Below are 20,183 nucleotides of genomic sequence, written 5' to 3'. Positions count from 1 at the left end.
TAGGGACAGAATTGATTATAATTTGACTGATTGTTTGCTGAAAAAGCATTTGTTTTTCATTTGTATCGTGGTCGAGAGGTCAGCGGTACACAGTCTGTTTGTTTAGTTTGAGAAAAAAGAAACTTGCTGATGGAATGTGATGAGTGTGTAAAAAGAGCTTGTGACTGATTTATGCTTAAAGAGACGGCAGCGTGTGTTTTGATTATCTAGTATGAATGCGGGTGACTATTTGCTGAGCTGTACGTTTTAACTTTTGTTTATTTGTTTGACTGTATTTCTAAAGATATTCCTTTACCGTATTTGTGATCTGTGCGCATTTAAAAATGGCAGTGTGTTGCAATTTTGTTTGAATGAAAGTGAATGTTTGAAGCGTACATATGAGAGAGAGAGAGCTGAAAGCTACAGTCAAGTTGTTTCAGATGTTCGTGTGCTTATCACATCATATGCTGAGGTTTTGAGTTTTGGTGCTGCAGATGTTCGTGTGTGATTTCAAAGTTGATGGTCAGTTGAGCAGAAAAAACACGCATTAGACACAGACGTTGCACTCACACACACACATAAATCACTAGAATATGCTGAGAGACAGCTGAGGGTTAATATAAGTGTCAGTTTTACTGGCGTAGTTAAAAAACTACTGATTTATTGGAAAATTGTGTTCCTTAGGGATCGTTAGCAAAGTCTAATGCGGAAACACAGCAGCCACTATATTCAGCCAGACAGATGCTAAAATTAGGGAGTCAGCAAATTTAAAAATGCTGTAACAAAGCATCCATTCATTTAGTCAGACAAACGCTGGTGGGAAAATACGGGAGGATAGAGCATTCCTGATAAGAAAGAACAGTGCGGCCTTAGATTGTGTCCACTGCAAGGACAGAGCTGAAGAAAATTACAATGGGGGGGGGTTATGGGCATATTTGTTGCCTTACTAATCTGAGAAATTCGAAACCACGTAACACACACACCAGCACCTATCTAATTCAACTGCCCCTCTTCCCTCTCCGAATCAGACACACACACCCGTACTAGACAAAGCACCCCCACCAACTTCTGATTCAGATGATAGATGATCTAAACCATAGAGTTACAGCCATTGCATGTGTAATTAAAACATAGCATTTCACACCTAGCAGGGGTATATAGGGAGATTTGTAAATAATATATATTCATACACTGTTAAATAATATGCGTTATACTTGTAAAGCTATATTGCGGAGTTGTGAGGTCACTGTATGAAGGTCAAAAACGCCGAGAGAAGCACTCCGTCATTCTTTCGTACAACAGAATAAAGATCAGTGACCCTGAAAGTATCTGCTCGCTAAAAAACCCATCAGATTAGGGCAGAAAACTGCCATCTTAACGCAGGAACAGAGTGTTCTGCTTATCTATCCACACAGAGACTTCGAAATATGTTTAGAACATTACTGTTTTCGTCTTCTTCACCCTAAGTGTTAATAATAAAATAGATCATCATTTCACACACACACATTCCAGAGAAAGCAAGGTTGTGAACGAGGGCCAGTGTGAATTCAGAGAGCAAACATGTCAATTGAAGGCATGAGAGGAGGTTTGGCTCCCTCTGCTGGCACTTCACAACCTGGGAAGAAAAAACTGTGGCCACTCCAAGAACTGCAACAGGAACAGTGGATAGGAGCTTTGGCTCCATCATGTGGACATTTGGGAATACTGATTTCAGACTTTCTATTGATTATTGCAGAGGGGGACATCATGGCTGAGAAATACTCCTCTTGTCTGTGCAACTTGGAGAATGATGTCCAGGATCAGAGCAGGATGAATGGAAGAATCAAACATTGGCCGGTGGACCAACAAGCGTACAAAAGAATGATAAAGAGATGGAAAGATAAAGACATTTGGGATGGAGAACTGCTGAACTGTCCTCTCACTGAAGAGACGCTGCAACAAATAAGCGAAGAACACACTTATGATGAATACAGAGCTGCTGTGGAAAGAACAGATATGGAGCTCGAAGCACTAAAAGTGTCAATACAGCTGGCAAAGCTTGACGTGGCCCCAAAGCCTGCTAAAAAGAAAAAGAAACAGCACGGACGAACTTTCTACTGCTACAACTGTGGAAAACCTGGTCACTATTCACGAGACTGCCGCACGCGTGGTCAACAACAACAAGGCTCACCACATGGAAGAAGAGGAAACTATCAGAGAGAGACAGGCAATCAGCATCCAAGAAGCCAGAATCACGCTGAACAGCAATATCTTTCACATACCTGGCAACAACAGAGACACTGCTGCAACTATTAGCCACAATACCTGCGTCATATCCAGTTACAACCCACAGCCCACAGCCCACAGACAAAGCATCCTCCATCATGAAACACCTCAGCCCCTTTAGTTTGAACACAAGAAACAGAAGATGTGTTCACCATTCTCACGTAGACTCTGTCACATGCATCGGCACTTCAAGAATTGACTATTCATTCCCTTTTCCACCTAGATGTTTCTGAACAAAAAGAGGGATGTTAATGCAGAATTGTGTGTCTCACTGATATCAGAGGCACGCACGAAGGAAAGAAAGGAACATTGCAAAGAATGCAAGCACTGTGCCTCTTCTGCGACGAATGCACCACCTGTGGGGATCACAATGTGAAGAAACCGTACAAAACACCTATGGGCTCTTATCCTGTACCATCAGCCTGCTTCCAAGACATCAGCATGGACTTTACTCATCTTGGTAATGGTGGACAGATTCTCAAAGTGGGTGGAGGCAATCCCAACTAAAAGAGAAGACGCACAGACAGTTGTGAGGTGGCTGCAGACAGAGCTGATACTCCGATAATGGTTCACATTTCAGTAATAAGCATTTGCAGGAAGTGGATCTGGATCAGTGTATCATTCACAGTCACAAGGACTGGTAGAGAGGGCAAATCAGACGCTAAAATCGAAAAATAGCGAAAACATGTGTAGCATCAAAGCTGACATGGGTTGAAATTTTACCATTAGCTCTAATGGCAGTGAGGAGCGCAAAAGGAAATAAGACGCATCCTTCACCACATGAGTTAATGACAAGGAGGCAAATGCCTGGTCCTCCAAGAGACGGTAGTCATATACATAGATATACATAGATACATAGATGGACATATACATAGATGTGCAGCAAGTTGAAATGAAGGCATATGTGACTGCATTAATCATTCTCACGGAGGCTCTCTCCAAACAGGTCCAGCGAACCAGTGCAGCTGACCAGGAAAAGGTAAAAATCTCATCCGAGAGGGTGACTGGGTCAGGGTCAAAGTTCATAAGAAAAGTGGACTGACCCCAGGTGGACAGGGCCGTACGAAGTGAAGGAGGTTACTTCACACTCGGTCCAAGTCATAGGTAAAGCAGGAGCACCTTGGCACCACCTGTCACACTGTGCCCCAGCATCTGAGCCGTCCAGACCTCTAGCAGAGGTCCGAGGTAATCTGACGCAAAATGCATAATTTGTTTTGTAATTTGTAATTTGACTTTTCAGCAACCACCAACAGGTGATCCAATTAGCTACAGGACATGGAAACGACAATGTTTGGTTAAATTGAATTGTTGATAATGCTATAAACAAAAACAAAATGGGTGGCTGTATAGCTTGTGCTGCAGCTAGACCAGCTAGGTTCACCGAACCAGCACCACTATATCCTGAATCTGCCCCAACAGGATACGCATGCATGACAAATATGACTAAAATGGCTACTCCACCAAATTGCATGACTCTGGCATCCATATTTCCACCAATTGATAACGCAACTGCAGTAGGATAGTTCAGCCTGGACAAAGGTCCAACCTACATAGATACAATCGGAGTGCCCAGAGGAGTGCCTAATCAATACAAATTGGTATATCAAATTGCAGTAGGTTTTGAGAGTATCGCAAGTATTATTCCATGGATAACTGTGAATAAAAATGTTGATCGTATCAATTATGTGCATTACAATGTTCTTCGTTTGGTTAATCATACTAGGGATGCAATAGAGGGTCTGGCTGAGCAGCTGGCCCCAACTTCTTTGATTTCTATGCAAAACAAAATGGCTTTGGAGCGTTTGCTCAATGTTTGGAGACCTGTGTTGCACTAACATCCCCAACAATACTGCGCCGGACGGTTCAGTCACAAAAGCACTGAATAGTCTGAAGGCACTGTCAAAAGAAATGCAGGAAGCATCAGGTGTGAATAATCCATTTGGAGATTGGATGGAAAACATGTTTGAAAAATGGAAGCACCTGATCTTGTCAATAGCAGTGTCAGTGGGTGTGTTCATTGCAATACTGGTCTCATGTGGATGTTGTATAATACCCTGTATTCGTTCTTTGGTTGGCCGTCCTATCACCACTGCCCTCTCCAAGGAACCATTACCACCCCCTCCTTATGGAGCTTACCCAGTATGGGAAGAGCAGAACAGCCTGGTAGGGTCAGGAGAGGCAGAGGCAGACACCAGCGTGTGAACAGGGCAGAAAGGTAAAGAAAGTGACGTCCTTCAGACGTCAAGAGAGGGATTTGTTGAGAAAATTAGCTTATATACAGCTTAATCAGCAGCTAGTTTATATGCAGCTTTAAGTAGCAACTAGCTTATATATACAGCTTAATTAACAGCTAGCTTATATACAGCTTTAAGTAGCAATTGACTTATATACAGTTTAATTAATCACTAGCATATTGGTAGTTTTATTAACCATTAGCTTATGCAGCTCTATTAACCACTTATACAGTGCTCACAGCATACAGCAAGGCCAGAGAGAAGCAGGTGAAAGGTTACTTATTTAACTGCGTCACAAGGAACAGGCAGCCATTTTCAGATAGATAAGGAAGACAGTGAGATTCAAGCGAGGGCCAACGCCCCAGCTGAGCCCGGCTTCTTCACACACTCCTTCTTAGGACCTCTCGCATGGAACTCCTCACTCACACTGATGGAAACCAACGCCTATTGGGAGGGGCCAAGGTGAATGGACATTCACGGCCTCCATCCAGGCGCCATAACGTACAAACGTGCCACGCCTGCATCTTTGACTTTGGCCAATGTGTAAAAAGGGGCGGACCCCCTATATTAAGTTTCACGCTGATATGTTGAAGCGTGTCTCATGGTGAATCTCTGCGAAGTTCATCCATTAGCACCCAAGCTTGTTTTTGATAGCTGGGCTGAATGACTCTGTTGATAAATAAATCTATTGCTTTGATTTAACTATATGCCTCTGAGAGCTTCTGTTTCATTCTTAAACCTGCTCTAAGTGTGAAAGACAGCTACAACACATTTTTTCACAACACTAGCGACCTGAGACGACACCTCAGCCGTTAACTCAAACGGCTACACCCTTAATTATGCATCAATTTATTATGATTCTAAAAATGAACTAATAAAAATGACTTATTAGCTATAGAGACCAAAACCGTTTTTTGTACGAGGCTGTACACATGTTTATTTCTGCTGTAAGGTTGGGCATTTTAACATGCAGGTTTATGGGGATTGAACAGGCAGCAACGTTCAGTTCTGAAAAGTGAAGCCGCTGCAGAAGGCTTTTAAACCTGCATTCTCTCTAGTGTCCACCAGGGGGCGACTCCTCTGGTTGTATAGAAGTCTATGAGAAAATGACTCTACTTCTCTCTTGATTTATTACCTCAGTAGACATTGTAAACATGAGTTTATGGTCTCAATCTCTAGTTTCAAGTCTTCAATACAGCATGATGTTCATTTAGTACATTATGGTCCATTTAGAGTCACACAGACCATAAAGCAGGGGATGCTTTAGGGCGGGGCTACACGGTGATTGACAGGTCGCTCGCTACCAGAGACGTATACTGTGGGTACATCCTCTGTAGCGTCACGTGAAGTGGCGTCTGTTTCTGACGTCGGTCTGAGGAACGTTGTTCGGATCTCAACGAATGACGTCACGTATGAGCCTCAAGACGCACCGTCACCAGAAGAACACACGAGTTGTATGAAAGGAGAGGACGACTAAAGCGACGGCAGCTGCTGCTCTCACTGGAGACAAGTTCAATAATGAATTCAAAAGTAGCCTATTGCGCACTTTTATTTTAAAAGTACTGCTGTGTGAACGAAAGTGCAATAACATTTGGTTCACGAGATGCAGGTAGCATGTTTCATACTTAATGTGAATATAATTCATACTTTGTTTGCATCTTATTCTGAAAACCGGATGTTCGTCTGAAGAAACCGGATGTTGTCTCACGTTAATCTTTCCGTTAACTTTCAAAGTTCTTCGCTCGCTCCCGATCTGTGCCGTTTAAATGCGTTTACGGTGAATTTCAGCATATAGGTGCACTAACATGTGAGTGTCTGCTGAGTTGACCACGGAGATCTGAGTGTCTGCTGACTTTACCGCAGCGATGTCCAGTAGTCTCCAGGGAGAGCAACAGCTGGTGCAGCTTCTCTCTTTATTTCTATTCATAAAGTAATTCATTTTAGAAAGATTTATTTCATTGAATTGTCCTGCAGCTTTAAATTCAAGAAATTAGTGTTCATGGACTTTGTGTGGTTATTTAACCACTTGTTTCAGCTCTATTCTCTCTGTTAACTCTCTGTTGGACAGTGAATCCATGTGTTAGGATTCTGATCATACTGGGCTCTGAGGTTTATTTTCTGTGTTTTCTGTGAGTGGGTACGTTTGTTCAAAGGAGTTGTGCTTTGTCTCGTAGTGTCTCTTCATATTGCTGCTTTTAATACTCGTCACGGTCTCTGAACATATGAGACACACTGGTTATGAACTGCCCCTGGGATGAATTCACCTATAAGAGTCTGTTCATTCTTGGTTAAAGACTCTGGTCTCTCTGGTCTCTCTGGCCACTTCTCTCTTTTTGGAGAACGTCATGTGAAATAACTTCTCTGACACGTATTTATTCACCTGCCCTTCGTTCTCTTTCTTCGTCTCAGCCCCGGGCCGTGTGTGTAAATCACTCAGGAAACTTGTTAGAATACTCATATTTGATTGACTGAGCTGCATCACGTGATGTGGTTTACACCGCATGTAATTGGTCGGTGTGTTTCCTGGACCACTGACTGAGTGCCGTAAAGGCTGTAAAAGCTGCGCCGGTTAAAATAGAAGTGCTCCATCAAAATTTAATAATTATCAATTATCAATCAGTTTTAGGTCCAGGGTCCGGATACAACGGCGTCTGGGTCCGGATCTGGACCACGGCCTGCCTATTAGTGACACCTGGTCTATGGGATTGGTCTTGAAACTGGTCTTGAAACATCTGGCCGGGGACAGCAGATGGAAATTAGCCTCTCTGGCTAACTCTGGCTCACTTACAGTGCAACTGTTGATTAGTGTGCATTGTCCCTGAAAAATAAATAAAATAAATGAATTAATTGACTCCCTTCTGGTGGCAGCTTCAAGTGGCCATTTGAGGAACTGCAGTTTCAGGCACTTCCAGCGTTGGCTTCATTTCTCAGCACCGGAGGTCGCTGCTTGATAATGACACATTTGGGACGAGATCAGGATAAGAATGGGACAGGTTCAGGATAAGAATGGGACAGGTTCAGGATAAGAATGGGACAGGTTCAGGATAAGAATGGGACAGGTTCAGGACAGGACTGGAACAAGATCAGGGGAAGTTCAACATCTTCAGGGCTGCTCACCATCTGAACAATGAACGCTCGGTGCCAAATGGAGGAGTCAGTGAGAACAATGAACAAGCTCATGTCTCTGCTAACTATTTACATTTGTCAGTCAATATAGTAGACTTGGGAATACAAGCAACTGGTAGACATTACATTACATTGACATGCCATTAATATGTGATGAAGGCTTGTACGTAAAGATATACTAAGTCGATTACACTTACTCTGCTGTACTTTATAACTCTACTGTACTTTCTAATGTTACCTGAATAGCATCAACGGTGGCCCTGAACACTGGGTTGTTGTGTTTCACGGTCCTCCAGTACTTTGGCCTGTTGGGATTTGTCAAATTACAGCCGTACTTTTCTAGGATGTTCAATGCTGTAGACAAGCGCTGGAGAGATGCGAGGGTCTGAGGAAGAAACACAGGAAAGGTAAAAAGTTTTAAGGTTGAAGTTCATAGAATAGAAACATGCAATTAATCTCTGCCCCCACCCACAGTGGTATTGTCCCTTATTCATCTCCACATGCCACATGAAGAATGTAAGATGATAGTAATAACCCGTGTCTCATAAATAAAAATAACCGTTATTCATTTCCATGTTAGTTTTTGTCAAAGCAAGCAGTAGTGTGGATGTTCCTGTTTACACCGGCACCCGCATCCCCAGTGAAATGTGATATTGGTTTTCAGGCGTGTTAGTCTGGACAAAGATCATTTAGAAAACGGTGCTGACTCGCCGTGTGGACGGAGATCGTTTTCGTGTGAACTCAGTTTTCACACGAAAACGTATTAGTGTGGATGTAGAGCCGCATGCAGCTCCGGAGCCGCGGGTTGCCGACCTCTGGCTGAAGTAGATCTGCACTCTGTCTGCAGTGCACGTATTTCCGATGGATTCAAATGTATCAACTAAATGTCCTCAGGCAATCAAAGAACTCTACTTTGTAAAAAAACAAACAACTTAGTTTTAGTGCATTCAAAAACATTTGTCAGCAGATAGCAGTATCTCCATGTTTCTGAGGCTACATCCACACTACACTACTAACAGAAACGATCTCTGTCCAGACTAAAACGCCTGAAAAAACGTTTTCGACCGTCCACATGAAAATGCAACCCGGAGATTTCAAACTTATCCGACCTCGGGAGCGTTTTCAAGCTCCTCCTTTTTGGGTGCTCGAAAACGCCGGCGTAGTGTGGACGCTCTGTGTGAACGTAGCAAAACATACGTGCTTTCAAATGGAAACAGAGTAGTGTGGACACGGCCTGAGAGAGAACAAAAATTAGCAAACTTACATATACAAACAAATAAACACTGTTTGTTGAGTGGTCCTGGCTGGTTTGTTCCACAGCAGCCACACTGAGAGAGCAGTCATTGTTTGCTAACCGGCCTCCTAGCGCAGGCATCTTCTGATGCCGAATATCTCAAAATGGAATTATTCGGCCGACCTATTAATCGTTCTATCCCTACCCACACTCCTGATCCCAACCTTGGTCTCTCTGTCTGGATAGATGTTAAGCAGGTATATCCAGGTTGGGTTATTGTGTACTTGCGCTCTCTCTCACCTCCTTCCTGTTGCTGCCAAAGCTGTTTCCTATCACCATGGTCTCTGCGGCGATGTGACAGTATTTGGAGCAGGACGGTAAGGGCAGATTAGCCATAGCCATCACCCCGACCCGCACCTCCACCACACTGCCACCGGAGTACAGACACACTTCAGCCCGACTCCGCACCTCCTGCAGCTGCTCCAACAGAGATGGCATTCTACACACACACACACACACACACACACACACACACACAAATACACACAGTCAGTGACTGTATGCATCCACAGTAAGTCGCATACATTTGTAAAAGATTGTGTTGTCTAAATATCAGAGAAATGACAGTTCTAACATCAATACACATGCTAATGTACTCACAATAACAACAGTGACATCAGCAGGTTTAATGTTAGGGGTGTAATGGTACGCGCATTCGTATTGAACCGTTCGGTACGAGGCTCACGGTTCGGTACGCATGACGAACCGAATACGTTTGAACAAATAAAAATTAAAAAAAAATTGTAACCTTTATTTAACCAGGTAGTCCCATTGAGATTAAAAATCTCTTTTGCAAGGGAGACCTGGCCAAGACAGGCAGCAACACAAGAAACACATAGTTAGACAGAAAAACACAGAACAAGACAAGTGAAAAGAAATTAAAAGTTATAATACTGGTATAATATAAGAATAGTAATCGTATAATAATACTAGTTCATTTGGAGAATGCAGAAGCTTAAATTGTGGGAAATATTATGTTTTCGTTGGAGCCACTGTTCTCAAACTGGCAACCCACATGACGTAACGGACAGCGTGCTCTCTGACACGCCCACCACCAAAGAAAAACGTTCTACTCCAGTCGGCACTTTTGCACTGTGAGACACTACAGTGTAGCACAGTTTTAATGAATAAATATATTTTAAAATCAAGTACATTTCTCTGGCATTTATAGTTTTCTACTGAACCGAAACGTATTGAACCGTGGCTCCACTGTATCGTACCCAACCCAACCGTGGATTTTGTGAACCGTTACACAAAGTGCTTGTTTTTGCGACTGACAGGCTCAGACTGATATTACAAGTGTCTGACAACATCGTGGAAGGAACCCTACATAGCTATATATTTTCAGAACTATTTGCATGCTATTAATTATAAAATAATAAATCATGCACCATTAACCTGTTTAAAAAACGTTATAATTACAATTACAATTGTGTATATCATTTTAACGCAGCACCAGAATGGTCAAATTATAAACAGAAAATTAAAATTCCAGTATATCTAATAGTGTCAGGTCTTTAAACAGAGAAGTGCGTTGAATATCTATTCAAAGCCTCATTGTCAGGAGACCCAACCTGGCGCTTTGGGTCAGTATCGGTATGAAAGAAGATAATCCTTTACTCGGCACTCAGCAGGGAGATCGGCGGAACTACAGCAGCAAAGTGGAGAGTGCAACAAACAGCAGCAAACAAAACAGGGAAATAAAAACAAAACAAATACAATAAGTAAAATAAGTAACTCCTAAAAAAAGAAGACGCTATAAATACAATTGAATGGATTGAGTGGTTGGATACACGTTACTGCACATATGAGCTAGGAAGTAGGAAGTCTTTATATTGCACATGAATGAATGAATGACTAATTTGCAGGCTTAGATGCATCTATGCAGTATCTATGCATGCCTACATAACATATGTTGCTGTGTAATAAAGTGTACAGGTCTGTAATACAGCAGATCCCGTCTGTGCCATGTGCATGAATGATTTAATGCTAAAACGAAAAAGCGTTTTTTTTCCTTTCATGCAATCTTTAAATTATGATAATGGAGATGAATTTGGGGCTGCACGGTGGTGTAGTGGGTAGCACTGTCACCTTCTGTGTGGAGTTTGCACGTTCTCCCCGTGGCAGCGTGGGTTCCCTCGGGGTTCTCCGGGTTCCTCCCACAGTCCAAAAACATGCATCTTAGGTTATTTGGAGACTCGAAATTGCCCGTATGTGTGAATGTGAGCGTAATTGTTTGTCTGTCTCTACATGTGCCCTGCGATAGACTGGCGACCTGTCCTGTCCAGGGTGCCCTGCTGCCTTCGCCCGATGTCTGATCGGCTCCAGCGCCCCGCGCCACTGGATGTGATGAGCGGTTTGGGGAATGTAATGGAGAAGACTTTGACTTTGAGATCAGTCATGTCTGCTGGACTTGGAACAGCAGACACTGCCTCCAACACGTACGTGATTCACAGTGACCCGCTGGAACAATCATTAAGTTCGCTGTTCTGAAACAATATGAAGCTGTATCCTAGTAGAAACGTCCAAACACGTGACGTTAGCTACCAAATGTGTAGCTGCACACCGACACGTCGTTCCACCTGAGACTCGTGCCGCTGGTACTGGTACTGCTCTCCGGGTATCGGTGTCGTCTGCAGTATGACGGGACGTGACAGACAGCGGTCGGTTTCGTTGCCTACCTGTAGTCCGCAGAAGTCCCGGTGCTGCTCTTCGCAGGTCCTCCTTAATTCACACCCAGCTACGGCGAGCTACGGTAAATAACGTGACCGTAATGTAAGGTGGTCAGTGCTGCAGCAGTGACGTGTCTGTCCGTCTGCCGGTGACGTAAAACGTACTGTGACCACAAACCGGTAGTGGATGATGTCCAGCGTGTTCTCCATGGATGTATGCGGAGAACCCCAATGATGATGTCACACCGGTGTTATTTCGAATACTGTGTCCCATAACACCTCGAGCTGGGGCAAAACACGGTCGCAGCGTGGGTGACGTCAACCATTTGTTTCGTCAGGGACGTTTTTACGGCAATGTCATTTAAATATCTTCGATTGTTTGATTATATTTAGCCTAGCTAAAACGCAAATCTGTGATATGTAGGTATTTTGCAGTTAGTCATATTTATAGTTGAATATTTTAGATATTATTTACTGATATCTTCAGATTTTAGATTTTAGATGAAAGGCAAGTCATATGTTTTGTCCAATTATACATATGTGGTATTCCTTCTTATCTATCATGTCAACAATATTATTTGTATGAATTGACCATGAATAAAAAGGCTCATCTCTACAGTATCAAGTGAGGAACCTTGTGTCAGGAAATCCAAACTGTCAAGGCAGGAAATAATACATAAATAATACATTTTTTAAATAACTTGTACTCGAAGTGCGTTGTGTAGGTGCTGGTTCCTGCATCCATGGCCAGATGATCCTGTTTCGGGGCCCAGACGCAAATCATTTGCTATTTGGCCCCTTTTAGCCCCCCATCCCGAAGCATACATACCATCTTACAGCAAATGTGGTGAGGAGGGATGTTGTGTTTTAACCCCCTATTCACCCATACATACCCAGGCAACATCAATTCAATTCCTATTCTTAAATCTTCCATAGTAATGCGATCAAAGCTACGACAGCAAATTAGGGCCGTTGTAGGTTAAAATAAATATTTATATATTTACGGAGTAAAATTTTTAGAAGCAAAAAACTCAAATATTCTCTGAGATGTTACAGTCATAAATTAGCACGAGGTGAAGGTCCTAAAGAATACGCATTTCTTTCAAGTTCTTTCTGTATCCTTTTATGAATAGATACGAATATAATAAATATATTTTGCACTCTGCGTCTCCAGTTGCCACAGTGTTTACCCGCGGCGTGTAAATGTGTGTATTCATATACCTGAATAAACTATAATCTGTTTTGAACATTTTAGATATTGTTTCCTGGTATCTTCATTTAGATTGTGATCTTAAAATAAAGACGAGGTTGAATCTTGCAAAGTGAAGCGATGAGGTTTTTTTCGACAAAAAAATTGTGACTTTAATCTTAGAAAATATCTCAGATAATATAAAGAGTTTTTTCTCTGGATATTTCCCCAACTTCCCTTCTCTGTTTTTTTTTACTTACAATGGCCTTTATGCGCCTTTGAGAAAGCACAATCAGAAAGCAACGGAGGAACCAGTGCAGCAGGTGCTGTGATTTATGATGGAGAATCACTGCTGGCTGCTCGTGATACCTTGTAAACCTGCTGGAGGACACTGTTGCTAATGATGAAGCAGATCCTAGGACTGATGGACTACTACAACTATGCACATACTTAAGAAGTATTTTGAGTTCATGCTACAAAATGCATTGCCCCGTCAGTTTATTACTGCAGTATCATATATTAACAGCACTATAATGCTGCAGCAGGTCATGGCCTAACATGAACTACTTCATAGACTGTCGTTGTACAGTAGTAATCTACTGTGATCTTCAACAGTGTATCATTTTTGATGAACTCATCATAGGTTGTTTTTCTCTTATTCTGAAAAGTATACTTAAAAGGTAGCTGACAATTAAGTGTAGTGGAGTATGAAGTAGTGGCATATACTTTACTAATGTTTGTGCATATAGGTTAGTGGTGCAAATGTAACACATTTGTAATAATCAAATTGACAACACTACGTGACATGGCGTGACAATGCAGCTTTTGGGGGCCCACTTTGCCAAGTTGCCTGCATGCACGCACACATCCACACATGCATACACATGCACACACACATCCACACATGCATACACATGCACACACACACATCCACACATGCATACACATGACACAAAACACATGCATACACATGACACAAAACACATGCATAGACATGACACATCCACACATGCATACACATGACACAAAACACATGCATACACATGCCACAAAACACATGCATACACATGACACAAAACACATGCATACACATGCCACAAAAGACATGCATACACATGACACAAAACACATGCATACACATGACACAAAACACATGCATACACATGACACATCCACACATGCATACACATGACACAAAACACATGCATACACATGACACAAAACACATGCATACACATGACACAAAAGACATGCATACACATGACACAAAACACATGCATACACATGACACAAAACACATGCATACACATGACACAAAAGACATGCATACACATGACACAAAAGACATGCATACACATGACACTTCCACACATGCATACACATGACACTTCCACACATGCATACACATGACACAAAACACATGCATACACATGACACAAAACACATGCATACACATGACACAAACCACATGCATACACATGCCACTTCCACACATGCATACACATGACACTTCCACACATGCATACACATGACACAAAACACATGCATACACATGACACAAAACACATGCATACACATGACACAAACCACATGCATACACATGACACAAAACACATGCATACACATGACACAAAACACATGCATACACATGACACAAAACACATGCATACACATGACACAAACCACATGCATACACATGACACAAAACACATGCATACACATGACACAAAACACATGCATACACATGACACAAAACACATGCATACACATGACACAAACCACATGCATACACATGACACAAAACACATGCATACACATGACACAAAACACATGCATACACATGACACAAAACACATGCATACACATGACACAAACCACATGCATACACATGACACAAAACACATGCATACACATGACACAAAACACATGCATACACATGACACTTCCACACATGCATACACATGACACAAAACACATGCATACACATGACACAAAACACATGCATACACATGACACAAAACACATGCATACACATGACACAAACCACATGCATACACATGTCACTTCCACACATGCATACACATGACACAAAACACATGCATACACATGACACAAAACACATGCATACACATGACACAAAAGACATGCATACACATGACACAAAAGACATGCATACACATGACACTTCCACACATGCATACACATGACACTTCCACACATGCATACACATGACACAAAACACATGCATACACATGACAAAAAACACATGCATACACATGACACAAAACACATGCATACACATGACACAAGCCACATGCATACACATGTCACAAAACACATGCATACACATGACACAAACCACATGCATACACATGACACAAAACACATGCATACACATGACACAAAACACATGCATACACATGACACAAAACACATGCATACACATGACACAAAACACATGCATACACATGACACAAACCACATGCATACACATGACACAAAACACATGCATACACATGACACAAACCACATGCATACACATGACACAAAACACATGCATACACATGACACAAAACACATGCATACACATGACACTTCCACACATGCATACACATGACACAAAACACATGCATACACATGACACAAAACACATGCATACACATGACAAAAAACACATGCATACACATGACACAAAACACATGCATACACATGACACAAAACACATGCATACACATGACACAAAACACATGCATACACATGACACAAACCACATGCATACACATGACACAAAACACATGCATACACATGACACAAACCACGTGCATACACATGACACAAAACACATGCATACACATGACACAAAACACATGCATACACATGACACTTCCACACATGCATACACATGACACAAAACACATGCATACACATGACACAAAACACATGCATACACATGACACAAAACACATGCATACACATGACACAAACCACATGCATACACATGTCACTTCCACACATGCATACACATGACACAAAACACATGCATACACATGACACAAAAGACATGCATACACATGACACAAAACACATGCATACACATGACACTTCCACACATGCATACACATGACACAAACACATGCATACACACACACATCCACACATGCATACACATGACACAAAACACATGCATACACATGACACAAAACACATGCATACACATGACACAAAACACATGCATACACATGACACAAACCACATGCATACACATGACACAAAACACATGCATACACATGACACAAAACACATGCATACACATGACACAAAACACATGCATACACATGACACAAACCACATGCATACACATGACACAAACACATGCATACACACACACATCCACACATGCATACACATGACACAAAACACATGCATACACATGACACAAAACACATGCATACACATGACACAAAAGACATGCATACACATGACACAAACACATGCATACACATGACACAAAACACATGCATGCACATGACACAAAACACATGCATACACATGACACAAAACACATGCATACACATGACACAAAACACACGCGGAAAAGTAGGTCACATGAACACATTTATTTGTCTTGCATATTGGTCGATGAAACAAAGTCCCTATCATTCACTATTATTATATTGTCTTACAAATAATGCAACTGACTAATCAGCACACAGCCTACTGTTAAACAAAACAAACGTACATGAGGATGGAGGAAGAGTGGAACATTAAAGAAATGATAAAAGAAGGAGAGCAGGCCAGAGAGACGGAGAGAAGGTTTCAGAGTCTGCTTTGTATGATTGTGTCTCACTGTATAAAACACAAATGATGACAACAACTACAAAATGAGATTTTCTTTGGGACATTTTTCGGGATGATTTTGATGAGATGAAGTTGTGCAAAGCAGTGTTCATAGAGACAGAGCAACTAACACAACAATGTCTTGCTCCTTATTGACTTCATATTGTGTGAAGGTGCCTCCTTGTCTCTTTCATCTGCTAGCACGCAACAGAAAAATACCTAAAAGCTGCTGTGTGGTGGGATGCACTACCAACAGAGTGAAGAACCGAGATCTAAGCTTCTGAACTGAAGAACTGAAGATACAGGCAGTAAGACACGAGGCATCATCAGGAAGAATGGGAGACATTGGGATCCTGACACTCAGTATGCTTATCTGTACGTGTGCAGCAAGCATTAGGCTAGCTATATGTATGTGAGTTGAACTAAAACATTTTGACAGCATGCAACTTGTGTTATAGTAGATAATGTCACATTAGAAAGCCATGCAGTATTGTGTTTGCCAATGCCTTAGCTAACTACAGTAACTTGCTAACATTAGCTCGCTGACAGTTAACTTGTTCCATCATCATTTTAGGTATCAACTGCTTCCCTGGTAGACATAGGGTGCTAAAATAATTCTTTGACGTGCTGAAAGGACTCATTCTGGCAGCACTCTAAAAGCGGCATTAATCGTTTTTTCCCTTCGGTGGCCGTGGTTTTCCCGAGTATGACGCGCTGGTCTCTGTCTCTATGTTCACTGATCTGCAGCAGTGAAAAAGCAACACTTTTCCGTACCACAGAGCCTCATCCGAACAAAACAAAATGTCATGACCACGTGGAAGGATTTCGGAAGCTTATTTACTGGTTACTTTTCAGTGTTTTTTGGATGTACAAAGAGGCCATAAGGGTAGCATTTGTCACCCTTAGCTGCATTGTGCTTCCCAATGTCAAAATATTCTCCATTATCATTTGAAGGGATTTCCAGTGAGATCACGCTGTGCCCAGTGAAGCACTCTTATTTAATCAACAGCCTCGACTGACCTGCTTGGGATATTGGCTCCCACAAAACAGTGTAAGTAAAATGAGGACCTAGCGCTCCCCAACACTTCCACTTACAGGACCTACAACACAGGAGTCAGGTTCTTTGTTATTTGTCCACATGTTGGGGTGGCGACTTTCTTCGTTGTGGTTACCCAACACCTATTAAATGTCACTATCCATTTAGTACAGTGCTGCAGCACCAAACTGATCCAAGCTGAAGTCACCACTGAGCATAACCAAAGCCACTGCTTTCCACAAAACAATTCATTTCCTGGCACAGTGAGGTTAGAACTGTAAGCTATGTTGATGAAAGATGAAATCTTAGATGACTGACTGAAGTTGATTAGAGAACACATAGCAGTAAAGGTATGCAAAACTTGAGAATCAGAGGATTTGCACATCAACATATCAGCTAAATAGAGATAAATGAGAACAAATAAGAACAAAAACAAATCTGGCCATAATGTCCAGTTTCTCTTTCATCTTCTCATAAATTGTCTTTTTATGAAAAGGCACCTTTTTTTTAAAATAAACTGAGATGTTAACAATACACAGCTCCAAGTTTCTCTTATAAAAGTGCAATTCATTTGTTTTAACTGCAAACAAAAATATGACATATTCATCTAGAAAGAGTAAGAATACTTTGGAACACACTTAGAATTCATGTTTCACATTCTCATGACTTGTCTGCACTGTGTGTGAGTAATACAATGTGCACACAATTAAATGTGTGCGTTTGAACATGTCAGCATGCATTAAAATGAATGCCCAGCTGATCTAATACAACTATATCCATTAAATACGATTACACAGAGTGCTAAAGAGGCATCAGGTCCTTTCATTCAAGTGCCTGAAGAATGCCTGTAGAGGGCACTCTTACACTACCTTCACAATACAATCAGCAGCCATGCACAGACACACTCCCCCCAGCCATCATCAATGAATATATGTTGGGAAGAGCAGTATAAACTATGTGTGGACTCACTTCAATTCAGGGGCCACCTCCCTCAGTGGGTTCCAAAGGTGTGGCCTTTGCAGGACTGAAGGGCAGTAGGTTGAACCTGCACCTCCTTTCTCAAAGGACAGTGTATTTGTGTACCACTTGGTCTTATATTGGTAGTTTTTTCCATCTTTCCTATTGTTTATGATAACATACTCACCAATTTACTTGCTGATTTCTGGGAACATGGCGACAATGCTAGAACTAAGTCTGACAAGTCAAGAAAAACGCAGTCAGATAATCAGACGGGTTAGAAACAAACCAACAGTTCCAGATTAGCTAAACCACTTTATTTGGAGCTAAAACTGGTTTGAAAGAAACTGGTTTGTACAACAAAAGTGTTTTTCTTCTGTTCTGAAAGGTCACACTAGAAAGCCATCCTCTCTGTGGAAGTGATTGTTGGGTGGGTCAAGCCTCATCAGTCTGTTAGTACACATTCAGTGTAGAAATGCATGACACTGAAGGAGGAGCCCCTGAGCAGGGACTTGAAATTGTCCCCTGTCCTTGTGCGCTTTCCTCTCTGTCTTTATATCTGATCATTTCACCTGTCTCCTTATGAGTATATAGGTCTGTTTCCTAAGTTGTTTCATCTTATATTTATTTTTTCACTCTAGAGGTGTGTACAAACAGTGGTCTAGCAGTAGATATGATAGCCTTTGCATCCCTATTCTATTCTCTTTTCACCTTCAAGATCCTGTTTCAGGTATTGTAGAAAAAGGAGAGACAAAAATTAAAAACAAAAATCTGAAAAATTAGAACATACATTGTTGAAGTACTTAGACACATATCAGTGTTCAGGATACAGCACATGCATATGTCATCTTGGACTATACAATGCTATTTGTGTCCAATGTAGTGATACAAGTGCTGTGTTTTACCTGGGTATCATTACTATGACGTAATACCTTGATTAAGAGAATGGTGAGTAAGCCATACCCACAATACGGAATACAGACTAAAGATACATTTTCTCAAAGATGAATTTTGCTAAGACAATTGTAAAAAATATGACTTCCTTCCACCCTCTGCCTTTCTTAGGTGTTATTAGTCCATTGTTAGAAATAGGCCTAAATAGCAAGCAATAGGAAACTGTCGAGCTGTACACAAAAACTCTCTCAGGATAGTCGTCAACACCCTCATTCACACAAGGCTTCGTTTATGCTCACATCTGAGCCCTACAATATGTATCAGTTGTCACTGTTTTGCACTGCAGCATATCAGTTTAAGTCTACAAAGAATAAGTCAATTATCACTGACATGAGACAGTGGCTTTCCGATAGTACCCAGACAGTGGGCATGTGCTTCTGACTTCCTTCAATGTGATAATAAAAACAACACTGCAGAGATGTCTGTTTCTGGATGGAAGTGCTTGTCAAAAAAGAGTTGAGAACCCAAAAGTCTTGTAGGATGTGACAAGTGCATCGCTCCAGAAAAACTACAACTGTTTTGGTGTGTTTCCACATTGTCTTTGTCAACAGCTCACACTAGGCGATATTTGTTGCGGTTTATTCTGGGTAGTTGCTGTCATCCATCCCGTCATCCCTTTTTCCTCACCTCATCTATTTGG

The 20,183-nt window shown here is 41.6% G+C and overlaps 1 protein-coding gene across 1 annotated transcript in view; it reads right to left on the bottom strand.

Annotated features, from left to right (window-relative positions):
* The window catches only part of rnf31 (ring finger protein 31), an 89,380-nt gene extending 77,670 nt beyond the window's left edge, over window positions 1-11,710 (bottom strand). The window contains exons 1-3 of the mRNA XM_079284962.1: window positions 11,580-11,710; window positions 9,139-9,337; window positions 7,843-7,989 (exon numbers count right to left, since the gene is read on the bottom strand). Of these exons, the coding sequence (XP_079141088.1) occupies window positions 7,843-7,989; window positions 9,139-9,336 (345 nt within the window). The 5' untranslated portion in view covers window position 9,337; window positions 11,580-11,710. The remainder of the gene's footprint in view (window positions 1-7,842; window positions 7,990-9,138; window positions 9,338-11,579) is intronic.
* Between the last annotated feature and the right edge of the window lie 8,473 nt (window positions 11,711-20,183).

Source organism: Melanostigma gelatinosum (assembly GCF_949748355.1).
Source record: "Melanostigma gelatinosum genome assembly, chromosome: 15".
Taxonomy (NCBI): Eukaryota; Metazoa; Chordata; class Actinopteri; order Perciformes; family Zoarcidae; genus Melanostigma; species Melanostigma gelatinosum.
The sequence above is the reverse complement of the archived record's forward strand: the minus strand, read 5'-3'. Positions and strand labels throughout refer to the sequence as shown.